At 40.7% G+C, this 13391-nt stretch overlaps 1 protein-coding gene across 3 annotated transcripts in view; it reads left to right on the plus strand.

The window, feature by feature from the left end:
* The window catches only part of LOC114559974 (KH homology domain-containing protein 4), a 16068-nt gene continuing 2677 nt past the window's right edge, over positions 1-13391 (plus strand). For all 3 annotated transcript variants that reach the window (XM_028585067.1, XM_028585075.1, XM_028585058.1), the window contains exons 1-11: positions 1-142; positions 5874-6147; positions 6245-6364; positions 6650-6723; positions 8223-8275; positions 8421-8617; positions 9307-9515; positions 9898-9958; positions 10251-10308; positions 11396-11631; positions 12004-12108. In XM_028585067.1, coding sequence (XP_028440868.1) covers positions 114-142; positions 5874-6147; positions 6245-6364; positions 6650-6723; positions 8223-8275; positions 8421-8617; positions 9307-9515; positions 9898-9958; positions 10251-10308; positions 11396-11631; positions 12004-12108 — 1416 coding nt within the window. In that variant the 5' untranslated portion in view covers positions 1-113. The remainder of the gene's footprint in view (positions 143-5873; positions 6148-6244; positions 6365-6649; positions 6724-8222; positions 8276-8420; positions 8618-9306; positions 9516-9897; positions 9959-10250; positions 10309-11395; positions 11632-12003; positions 12109-13391) is intronic.

A 13391-nucleotide genomic window follows, 5' to 3' on the forward strand; every position in this document is an offset into this window, starting at 1 on the left:
GACAAGTCGTCAGAAGAAATCGCCAGAGAGAGCAGACCGATGGCTCCCGTCGCTCAGCGTCAACTACATTAGAAACTGTTCTAATTTAACTGCTGATTTATTGGAGTGGTGCTATGTCTTCGGGAATGACTGGACAAACACCGTAAGTATCCGTTTGGTTTGTTTGTTGTAAATGAATATGGTTACTTTAGTAATACAAGTGAACACTACACTGAACAGTAAGCTAGCCAGCCAAGCTAATGCTAGCTAACGTTACCGTGTTTGTCTGTTTAATACACCAGCTAGCTAGCTAGCATTGTTGTGGCCTGCTAACAAAAATTAGCTTGAGGGCTATCACTTGTGCGCGTACAAGTCATTATGTGGAGGCTGACTATAGTGTGTTATGTTTGTTATCAAAATACTAAAACACTGTATTCTTCAAGTCTTAAATGGATGTATTGGTAAAACAAGCGTCCAAAACAGGAGTGTAACGTTAACTTGTTAAGTTAGTTAACGTTAGCTCAGCCTGGCTGTTGTTGGCTTAACGTTAGCTAACAATAAACAGTTAAGATACCATGGGCACAACATACAAACTGTGTTGTTAGCTTAGCCAAAAATACAAAGTTGACCAACACAAGACATTTTAAAAATACACCATTTAACGTTAACTTTTAATGTAACGTTAACTTATTATGGGGGCTATTACGGTGCCGCGCGGTAACTCTTCGCCTCCAGTCATTTCAACAAGGGGAAGGCGGCAGAGGGTGAAGCGGTTTTTATCATGGCGGTAAAGGCTGTTTTATGCTTCATGCTTCAGCGTCAGCTCCACGCCGTAGCTATGGCGTCGTGACCAAGCCCTCAGGAACAGTGTCATGTCTTAAAGCAGCCATGGGCTTAGCGGCCAACGGTGGTATGCTTCTGCATCAAGGGTGTCATGACCAAGCCCCCAGGAACAGCGCCATGTCTTAAAGCAACCATGGGCTTAGCAGCCAACGTGGAACTGCACCCCTCAGGCCCAGAAATACTTTTCCCATAGACTTTGCATGGCGAAAGAAACTATTATATTTCAGTGGATATTTTTTTTGGGTGTACATCAACTTAACACTTAAAGGGTCATTGTTTAAAACATCACGTTTTTAACATTTTTAACTTTCACTAGTAGCCAAATCCAGAGTTATTAAACTAGGCATGATGAACGTGCATAATGGACGCGAGCAGACCCGCGTGACTGCGCCCGCCCTTGTAGCCCTGCACTGCGCACATATTAGGGCTGTACCGAATACCAGTTTTTGATCTTCTGTGCTTTTCAACTAGCCTCGTGAGACCGTCCTGATCTTGCAAGCTCCAATTATCCACTCGCAGATCAGTCTGGCATCTTGAGATAGAGAAAATTTGGAGCCGTTAGCCAAATGACCGGGCCAATCAGCGTTGGTTTTGAGGTGGGTTAGGTTGTGATAGACAGATGGTTTATCCAATCAGCTAACCAGTATTTTCAGACAGCGGTAGCCCTAATTCTGTTAGCCGCTCGCTAGTGCTTTTTTTCCCCTCTTGGATCCTTCTTTTGGAATATGGTCCGGGAACCTGAAATGGTGTCTTTTATTCCTAAATTCTCGTTACACAAACGGCAAATATCTTTTACCGACATGTTGCTTGCATGCTGAGCTAACGAGCTATGCTTTGCCTGCAGCAACAGGGGCGGGCTAGGTGATAGACAGATGGTTCATCCAATCAGCTAACCAGTATTTCTGCCCCTTCCCAAAAGTTCTCCAACGGAAAGTTCCCAGATGGGAATGCCGAGCAAATGCAAAGCAATCCATCTGGCGGAGTCAGGTTACTTTTCAACAGCGAATATTTGAAGCTTCGGTGGTGGCCGCAGCGGCGGGGGAAACTAACATTTCCAAACCGCACCTGAAGGCAGCTTTTTTTCAAGGTAAAAGAGACAAGCGAGATGAACTGCGAGAGCAACTGCTTTGTTGTTGCAAGACACAGTCCCCTGTTACTACAGTAAGTAATGACGTTCAACTCATGGGCGTTTTTAACTGGGGCATGTGACGTAAAATCTCAAAGTCTCCTATATTTCGCAGTAGATTAATTTAGATTGATAATAATGGGTAAAAAGGATGATACATTTTGTTTCTATTTTATTTTTCACAATGTCAAAGCAACGCAGCTTACCCAAAATACAAGCTCAGGCATGCACTTCTGTCCATGCAAACTGCGCTGTTCTGCGCTCTAGCCAGAGAATATTCCCGTTGCAGGACACACATACACACACAAACTGATGACTGTTCTCCCGAGGTCCTGTAGCTGTAATAATGGATATAGCTAATGGCTGTAATTCACCATGTGTTATCCTATGTGCTATTCACATAGGATAACACATCCATGTAATATCTTATGATATATCGGAGGGATGTATGTAGGGCTGTCCCAAACGATTCTTTTTTAAACGATTTAATCTAGCGATTCTTTTTTCAATTAGTCGACTAACCTAAAAAAATGTTTGCTTAATCTAATGATTCATTTTTCAATTAGCAATTATTTTCCCATTGCTCAGTTGTTAACAATTTACACAAAACAAATTACAATAAGGTTCAAATCTCTATTTATTAAAAAATGTTAACACTGCACTGTTCAAGTAAAATGAATTTGTAGTGCAACCCGAAGCCAGATGTAGGCCATCTATCAAACAACAAAATAAAGTCACTTTCAGGAGGAATACAAAAATAAAAACATTAAAGTAAACAGAGCAAGTGCAAAAAGAGTAGCCTGTATTTGTTTTTTTAACAGTAGTAGGGTAGTAGTAGTAGTAGTAGTAGTAGTAGTAAGCTCTTTAACATCAAAGTTCTTCTCCCTTTAATCTCACAGTAAAAGTGCAATTATAGCAACATATGAAATCGGATGTATCAAATAAATCCAACATAAGGCAAGCTGCAGAGTGTCTGATATAACAGTTTGTAATCAATTGGGTCACTCATGATGATGATAAACCAGATCAACGGACTAACATACCGTTGGGCTACTGCTGGGAACACATTTCGTGTCACTATGTTGATAATTGCACATGCTTGGGAGTAAAGCTTAGATAGGGCACAAAAAAATCAAGCCCGGGCCCGATTTTTAACCTGACAACTTTTTAATACGTGGGCAATTATAACTAGAGGTGTGGATCTTAACTGATCTCCCGATTCGATTACAATTATGTCTTTGATTCGATATCAACACGATGCGTCAAATAAATGTTTCTATTAAAGCCATATAGGATATTTAATTCATAGCTTTTTAAGCTTCAAAAACAAAATATTCTGCAGTGCTCTAATACTAAATAAATTGAATACATAAAACTACAGCAGTGAGCACATGGCACAAAACATAACAGAATATGTAAACAGAAATGTTGTTAGTTGTACATTAAATTGTAAACAGAAATAATCGATTATCAGCCTGCCGATTATTGATGCAGCATTGTCCATGTCCACGATTCGATGCATTGATTATTTGATTAATTTCAATACCTCTAGTTATAACTGACGTTATAAAGGACTCGTGAGATATCTGAAACAATCTGGCCTGGATGCAATTATCGAAGACAGTGCTACAGATGGGGAGACAAAATTTTAGCACAGTTTACCTCACACTCCAGTCAGTGCAGGACATATACCCAGAGCTACGGGAGAAGCTGGAGAGGCATAGATTTATCCCCACTTAATTAGGCAAATAAAGTAATGATTTAAAAAAAACACTTGATCAAGGGCCCGGCCCGGGGATAGTGGCGGGACATATCGTTTCGACCCAGCCCGTGGGTCAAGTTCAGACTTGGGCAGAGAATCTAAACTCTACTTGGGAGGGAAAGGGAGCAGAGCAAAAAGGTGAGCAGAACTTGCGTTGTTGTTGGCATTGAGAGTAAAATACTCCCATGCTTTAGAAGACCGCGTGCAAGCCTTTTTCTCAACGTGTTGTTGAACTGGCGAGGAATCCATACTTGCACTGTTGCTGGAGGCAGATATGTATTTTTCTACGTGTGACGCGTCGACGCAAATTATTTGTGTTGATGCGATTACGTCGACGAATCGTCCCAGCCCTAGATGTACGTATGCCGTGAAGCCTGTAACGTCATTAGCGTTTCCCAAACTGCCAGGGCTATCGGCTAGTAGCTAACATCAGCAGTAGCTAGCATGGATGTATTAAGAGAAGTTCTGTTCACGAAACTGCAGGTTAACCTTAGTAGCTAGCGCTAGCTGGTAGCTAACTAGTAGCACAACATAAGGATTACATCTCCTTGGTTCTCTAAATACATCAATCGTTTTAGATAAGTATGTAAACGATCAGGAACAATCGAAACACAATGTTTAACGTTAGTGAATATTTTATACAATGAAACGGCGAGTTCATGAGTTCGCCACGTATACCATGGATGTATTAAGAGAACAGACACGAGAGAGAAGCTCATGAATGAGCCTGTTGCTACCGGTTGCTACGAAAACACAAACTGTTGCTAGTGCGCATGTCCATCAAGACGTCTTGGGCCAGTCAACGCGGAAGATCCAAGCTCCATGATTGCTTTATGCGCTTTTGAGCACTCTCGTTGGAATGAACTGGGCATCCCGCCGAACGCTGTATCCAGTTCTCTTAATACATGACGCTTTTGGAGTTCTGCGTCGGGGTTGCTTGGCATCGCGGTGCATTTCACCTCCATAACACTAGGGGGTGTGTGGCTTCGAAGTTCGGTGTCTCCTGAGTCGCTCACCACTGAATGGTACTCAGAATGGCAAACCCCTTATACTGTCATGCTAAAATATTATTTTATGTATTTGTTTGGTCTTTTCTTGCTTAGATTTTGTAAAAAGTATCGAGAAATAGACACAGGAAAAGCCATTGACCTAGTTACTGTAACCAGAAAATAAGTCTGAGGTTATTTGCGAGGTGTCTGCCAGCCAGTTTATGTTAGCAAGCAAACTTTAGCAAAACTGCCCACAAAATACTGCTTGCTGGCGAAGTACTAATTTCAAAACATTACTGACATATAGACACTTTACAAACAGAGAACCCCGTCATTGTAACCAAAATATGTCTGAGTTTATTTGCAAAGCTTATGTCCGTGAACTAGCACATTGCTACTCCCCACAGTAGGCTGCTTGAAACACCGACTATCAACACACAGGACGAGTTGACCAATCACAGTCCTCAAGGTCTGCGTCGCTTCAACGTGGAGTAACATTTTTTTGGAGGTGCACGGCGACGCAGAGGGGTCTGCGGGGGTACGCCATTGATTTGACGCAGAAGCATAAATCAGCCTTTTGCCTGCCTGAGTGGACACGCACAGATTCTGCTTTGCCACCCAGAATTTATCGTGCTAAACTTCTGGCGGTAACCGCCGGGCGGCAGGAACCACTTTCAAAAACACGATTGCTGCACAGCTGTGTGAAACCATTTTTAATGTTACACGATTGGTCGCAACAAACCGCCATCCACAAACATAACCAGTGCTTTTAAAATATATGTTCAATGAAGTGTATCCCATTTTTTTTTTTTTTTTCTAAAATTAATGTGAAAAGGTGTAAATGAACAAGAACCATACAGAATGCAGTGTGTCCTTCATTTTTTTTTTTCAACCGTTGTGACCACCCTGTTTCTGATCTGATGACTCTCAATCATCTAACGTTAGCTCGAATTATTGCCACTAAACTTATTTAGGCAAATGCAGCGCCATTTTAATCTTGAAGATGTTTTGCCACTCTAAAGATTCAACACATCTTCAAGATTGAAATGGCAAGCAAGTCCACTATCTTACTTTTTATGTAGTTGTTAAAATGGTGTGGTTAATGTGATTCATTTTTATTTTATTTTTTTAAGTATACTTATTTAATTGTTTGTTGTTGTATTTCTTTTCTCAGGTGCCTTTCCAGCCGATGGGATAAGACAGCCCAGCCTAAACAAAGTTTAGATGTGAGGCAGCAGAGGAGTAGTGAAAATGCAGCCCACTCTGTCTCTTTATCAGGAGTTGTCAGCACTGCCGGTTCAAACAGCACCGTTTCACAGCCACCACAAACGGGAGAAAAGCCAGCACCTCAGGGAGGAGTTGAAATGGCTGCGGCCATGGCTGCTAAAATAAATGCCATGTTAATGGCAAAAGGAAAGCTGTTGACTCCTCCACCGTTACTTGCAAAGGTGCACATGATTTAAAAAGCTATAGCAAATAACTGTGTAATTGTTTATGCAATCATTAAAGGGCTTACAGTTTTCCTTGTCATTTCACATCTTTTAGACCCCACCAAGTGTGTGTGTGCCAACCACTACAGAAGAAATGGTGGTCACAGAGGTTGACATAAACGATGTACCGCTAACTTGCAGGGACCTTCTTACTAAAGGCAAAACACAGGAGGAGGTAAGTGGAAAGTGAGCATTGCAGTGTTGATTTGACACACATTAGTTAAAATTGAATATAGTTTGTATATAGTTAAAATAGTTTTTCTGTGTCGACTTGGCTTCTGTCGCTGCCTCTGGCCAGGTCGTCCTTGTAAATGAGAATTGGCTCTCAGTTGACTTATTTGGTTAAATTAAGGTAAAATAAATTTAAGAAAGGTCTTCAACCACTTTTAAATAGACAACCAACAATTCTCTACAAGTCTCTCTCTTATGTCTTAATCAAATTTCCCATTACCTTTTTCAGATCCGACAGTTTAGTGGGGCAATCGTCTCAACGAAAGGTCATTACATGTCTGACGCCGAAAAGGGAAAAGCAGGGTATGTACTAAGACTAGGGATGTCCAAAGATAATCGGATTCCTTTTAATACTGGAAATCTGTACCGTGTCCAATCTGATTCTTATTTTTACACATGAAAATGTATGAAATAATTGCTGTGGCCTCCTATTTGGCACACCTGTCCTTAGAATTGACTTGGGACATCTCTAATTAAGACATGATCTTTTTCCTGCAAAAGTAATATTCTAAAAGTAATTGATCTCATAAGAATGGATAACTTGAATTATTTGTTTCAATGACCTACACATCTTTGCAATTATTAGGGGTGTCACGATTCTCCAAATCCTCGCTTTGTTACATTTTCGATTCTACGGTCACAGTTTGATTTGGATTGTCGATTTTCACATTTATTTTTAAAGCACAGGTTGCTATGCCATTTTTAGACTTTTATGCAATATAATATTTGACCTTTATTTGCAATGACCACACTACATTGTCAAATTTAACAACATAATGTAACAATAAAAAACTATCTTCAGTCAATTGGAAACATGACAATTTGTCAAAGTAAAAAAAAAAAAAAAAAAAAAATTGCCGACAATGTTGAGGGCAGACGCTTTGCAGCACAGCGGTGTTTGGTGTTTTATGCCCCCATCGTCGTCTTCCAGGCAGTGCTGCCTGGAAGACACTAGGATTAGGCTATAGTTAGGGTTAGGTGCCTTGAAGACGACGGTCGCAGCGCTGCCTTGAAGGCTTGGTTGGGGGCTTAAAACACCATCGAGCCAGCACAGCGGTTTTAGCAGCTGAGCAGACAGATAGCCAAGAGGGTGACTTGGCAGTCCACTAACGTGTTGCTCTCTCTAATATATCCATTATAAGCTGCTCCGTTTAGGCTACAAAATGTGCATGCAGGCTTAAATTCAACCGTGCGGTTTTGTCGGGATTAAGCTATAAATAGAAGGAAACTCTGCTAGCTGCTAGGCTAATGTGCAATGGTAACGCACAAAATATGGTACACGCACGTAGCAGAGCTTGCAAACTGGCTTTTTTGTCAACAACACAAACAACATGTCAACATAACTCACTGGAAAATCCAAAATACTTCCACACCAGCGACTTCACTGAAAGAGAAGCGTTCAAGTTCTGTCGATGGGTCTACTGCATCTGCAGTTGCCATGCTATCTTTTGACTGGCTGTAGCTAAGCGTAGCAGCACTTCAACACGTGTGGGTTTTTTTCCGCTTGACAAGCCGACCGGACGTGACATTGACTATTCAATTGTTTTATTTGAAATTCGAGATTGATTTAATTTCTGTCGATTTTAATTTAAAATCGAAATCGTGACACCCTTGCTTACTGTTCACCAAGGACATCTCAACTTATTTACCAGGAGTGTAAGGTCCATCCAATAAAAATGTAATCAATCATTTGCCAGGAATGATTGAGTGTTAAAATGATACTGGGAAGAAAAAGAACAAATGTTTGGAGGAGTGCAGAAGTTATGGGTTGTCCATGTCATTTCTTATTTGCTTTCTTTTAGACAAAGACCTTTGTATTTGCATGTCCATGGAAAGAACCATGGCCAGGTCAATAGTAAGTAGCTCTTTTTAAAAAATCTTCTCAATATGCAGAGTCTGGCATTGTTTTCATCTAATGTAATTAACAAATGTTATAAGCATTCCGATACCTGTTCTTTATGACTGATGTCCAAACATTGTTGACCTTTCTGCAAAATCAGAGGCTGTGCTGAGGATAAAGGAGATCATCTCTGAAGACCTGTTGAGGGCCTCAGCAGCATCAGGACAACAGATGCCTGTAATGCCTCCGCTCACACTCTACCCTCAGCCTCCTCGGCCTGTTGTTACCCCAGCCGTGCCACGGATGCCCAACACAACCTCAGTGCCAGGACATCGGCCTGCAGCTCCTCATTCAGGGGTAGGCAAGACATGACGTCTATGTTGAAGTTCACCCCTCTACAAATGGTGGTGAAACCTGTACAATTATGAACCCTACTGTTTTCAGGTTCATGTATTTCATGTTTCAACTAGAACATGTTTACATAACCTTAAACAATGTATTTTTCTCATACTGCCCATGGCTGCACCTGTATTCACCCTCTGTCTGAGACCCTCTGTTGGAGTGCCTGTCTCTTCAAGCCCCCCTCCCGAAAAAGCCCAGTTTGCCCACAGCAACTTAATACGAGATAATGTCTGGCTTTTGTTTGCCATTTAGTGTTGGCAAAAAAAAAGGCTTTTTTATTGAATTTCCTCTAAGTGTAATGCTCTGAATGTGCTTCTTTTCCTCAACCTTTTTATTTATTAAAAAGATATTGTAAACAATTAATAATGCAGCTCAGGTCTTTTGTGTTGAATGTTGATTGTCTGTGTCAGTCAGGAGTCATAATTTTACAAATGGAGGTTAAGAAAGTGCGGCAAATGAAGACCATGTTGCCTGCACCGATACCCACCTCCCAAATTAAGTAGCAGAGAGAACGTCCCTGGCTAAAGGGAAAAACCTTGGATTTCTGCATCTGCTTACAAAGCCGTTCTGCCTTTAATCACACTTATTACAGACAACCTAAATACGCAGGGCATAATAATAATCACATTTTCCCTTCTCCTTAGAGTTTTGTGCACACAAAGATTTTTGTGGGTCTGGACCAGGCGTTGCCATCGTTCAACGTGAATGAAAAGGTTGAGGGTCCTGGAGGTTCGTACCTGAGTCACATCCAGGCAGAGACGGGGGCTCGAGTCTTTCTCAGGGGAAAAGGTTCTGGCTACATCGAACAAGCATCAAAACGAGAGTCTTTTGAGCCTCTTTATGTCTACATCAGGTATGTTCATTTCAAATGCTCACATTTGGCAAACTTTTCGAGTTCCCACAGGGAGATCCCACAGTCACATAGAGGGTATTAAAGCACATAATATACAAATATGCAAACACAATGTCACTATACGAGCTACGAACAAGACCCATGTTTATTTTAAAATGAAACCACAATAAGAGGATTTGATTTTAGTTACTAAAACATTTTCCCTAAATCATAACAGATCATGACTTAACATGCTTGGTGTAAAAAAGTTTGTCTGAATTAATGAAGTCCCATGTTGTATGTTTTTATTTTGTTTCAATTGCACATAAATGCTAAAACTGCTTTCTTTTTGCTCTTAGTTCTGTTAAATCATATTTAACATTTGACCCGTTGTGTGTTACAGCCACCCAAATTCAGCTGGATTGGAGTCCGCGAAGAAACTCACTGAGAGTCTGCTGGAAACTGTAAGTTCATGATACTGTCCCCACAAATGAAGTTGTGAGTTTAACTGAATTAAATGATGCCTAGCCTAATGGGAGGTTTAAGAAAGTGAAACTACTGAAGTGTTTAGTTTTCACTGATACCCACCTCCTAAAGTGAAAGTGGTAGTGTGAACCACCTGATCTCCAGAGATAGGTTTTGAGTGCTCTGCACCTACCCACAATGCAACTTGGCTGTTTAAAAATAAATAAACATAGCCTTTGTGGATTGTTATCAAGTTTCTCATATAGTTTTTGTTTTACTCTCGTTCTCCAGGTAAGGGATGAAAATGCCCGTATGGCGTCGATGTACACAGCCACTGGCTCAACACAACGTGAGTATTCTTTTATGCCTTGTAACTAATTCCAACAGGGTGACCAAATATCAGGTACTAGCTGGCTGCATTCTTCTTGTCGTAATTTATCATCCCTTGTATTTAGTGGCTTAAAGGGATGGTTTGGAGTAACTTCACCCTAGGGTCCTTTGCACCTTGACCACGAGCCAAACGCCCCGCTAGAAGCTTTTTTCCTGTGGTCTAACATTCAGCTATCAGCCTAATGGCTTAGTGCAGGAGCTAATGGAACCAAAGGTGTATCTCATAAATTACCCCACTAATAATGCCTGGAATGGTACCAAACTTCTACAGTAGTACAAATAGGTTCTGTACTCATAAAACATTTGTAAGTACACCAGGAGTTTATTTAAATAACACTTGGCTTCTACTCTCTGCTGCTACCGCGGCCTGTGGCCCCACTCATGGAATAGCGTTCCTTTTCTGCTGTGCTCTAGTCAGCTTTTTTGGGTCCTTGGCTTTACTGGGGATAATGGAAGTCGTCTTCATTAAAATGCCCGCTACAGACACGGTAGTGCTTCTTCTTTAGCGTCTCGACTGGCGTTGTGATGTCCATTTTGAGAACGACAAGCCACTGTTGTAGAAGCTCTGGGTCATTGTAGCAAAACTGCAGATCATGGAAAGGTCTCTGGATTGAACCTTTTTTAGCTTTTATACCCCAGCTGGGATAGATACAACTGGGTGGCATCTTGTCCTATCTTTTAACTCACGCTGTAGGAGTCTGAAGTGACTGTGTCTGACTATCTCACAACAATCCTCTGCTCAGTCATGTGTACAGCCATCAGGAAAGTGTTATTTAAATAAACTCCTGGTGTACTTACAAACTTTCCAATGCCAATTGCAATTTCCAGTGAGTACAGAACCTATTTGTACTAGTGTAGAAGTTTGGTACCATTCTGGGCGTTATTAGTGGTGTAATTTACGAGATAGTGCAAAGGACCCTAGGGTGAATTTACTCCGAACCATCCCTTTAACAATAGGTTGAAATAGTACATCACAGTTGTCAAAACACCGTTATTGATTCATGTGATATATGCTATTAACTCCACATTCTATACTTTCATTTCAGCATACGCAGCACATGGATTTCCACCTAATAGCAATTACTCTAGCCAGGGGTCCTGGTATAACTACCCAGCAAATGGGTATGCTGGCGGATATTCAGCGTACTCAGGAGCCAGTGGTTATTGGAGTAATGCAAATGGTCCCCCAAGTCATTCTAACATGTCGACAAACCCTCCATCTTCTCAGGCAATGGTTCAGTATCCGGTGTGTCCTAGGAAACCCCATCCTTATCTCGTCCAGGTAATTACCAAAGATTAAGGCTACCACGAATTGTTTTCAGCATTCACGTTAGTTTTTTTTTAACATTTTGATTGATTTTAACCTGTAAAATTTTAAAAAGATATTTGATATGAAGCAAGTAAAATATTGAAATATTAAGTAACAATATTATATTATTTAATTGGCATTACGTAGTCAATCATTTAAAACATTGACCAGTTACTAATTTCAGCACAAGTTTAAATCTGCCGAACAAGCTTCATGTTAATGTTTTGTGCTCCTTTCAGCAAGGACACATGACCGCTGTTGCAACAACCTTTTTAAGAAGTTTTAGGCTTTTCTAAAATCCTGCTGCTGCATCAGTGTCTATGTGTTGGTTTTGCTCTACTTAAGCATCCTGGCAGCAGTGAGACCGTGGTGCCTGAAGGATCTTTAAGCACCCCACCTGACCCAGGAAGTCCCAGACGTCATTTCCAGGAGGGGTCTCAGGAAGAACAGGTTAGCTGAAGAGCAACACCTGTACATATCACTGAAAGATAATTCTGGCAATTATGTCTTTTACTCAATGATTTACCTGTTTGAGTTACGGCTAGCAGTTTAAAGCGTAACTCTCGCCAAAATGCAACCTAGGGTGTTTTTGTGAATGCACCCAAGTCAAACTTTCATTTAAAAGCATAATTAGGACGGAAACGCCACTTTTTAATGTTTTTTTTTTTCCCCGGTCAAATGGCCTTTTGAATGGGAGTGCTAGGGACACTACAGTGATTGCATCAAAATCGCTATTTTGAGAACACTAAGAAGGCTCAACACAACATGAAACTTTGCTCAAAGTATCCCCAGGGGCTCTACACACGAACTCGAGCACTGAGAACATTGTTTGTGTACCCAGAGTTTACTAAAAAAAGTTTTCAACGACTTACTTTAGCTGTTTCTGGTCGCTACCATCTCGCCAGTCAAAAAGTGTCGATCTCCAAATATGAATGAACAGACTCCATAGGAGGAAATGTCATTCTTATACAAGGCTCCTTTTTCAACTACATGGTCAATATTGTTTTTGACTAATGACAAAACAATTAATTATCCGTGCATTTATATGGAACTAAGCTTTAGGAGCTTTCATCTTTACTCTCCAGAAACACCAACAGCTAAAGTGTGAGCCTTCTTAGTGTTTTAAAAATAGCGATTTTGATGCTACCATTGTAGTGCCCCTAGCAATCCCATTCAAAAGGCCATTTGACCGAAAACCAGAATACCGTAAATCTTAAGTGGCGTTTTCATCCTAATTATGCTTTTAAACTAAAGTTTGATTCGGGTACATTCACAAAAACACCCTAGGTTGCATTTTGGCGAGAGTTACGCTTTAAACTGTCTGGTCTTCACCATTCATAGAGAATGGAAAAGCTTTAATCCTCACTGCTAAACCACAAACATTGTATGATTACAGTTTTATATTCTGTGAAATGATTCAATGAAAAGTATCAATGTCAGTTTCAGCTTGTCCTGCATGCATGTGTGCTGTCTCTGTAGCTCTTGTCTATTTTTAGACTAGTTGAGTAGCGAGTCACATAAACGTCAAATTACCACCCTTAATACAAATGGTCGTTATACAAGGCTAAGCAGGGTTGTTTGATCACAGACATGGGTTTAAGCTGTGTCACTAAGTCTGAAATTGGATGCAATTCTGACTATTAGGAAATTGCCAAAATCAACTGTCAGCCCTGAAAGCATTTCAGGCTCTGTCAAATTTCGTTATCTTTTTGTCATGAGACATATCTTTTAGA

The sequence above is a fragment of the Perca flavescens genome, chromosome 1 (genome assembly GCF_004354835.1).
Source record: "Perca flavescens isolate YP-PL-M2 chromosome 1, PFLA_1.0, whole genome shotgun sequence".
Lineage (NCBI taxonomy): Eukaryota > Metazoa > Chordata > Actinopteri > Perciformes > Percidae > Perca > Perca flavescens.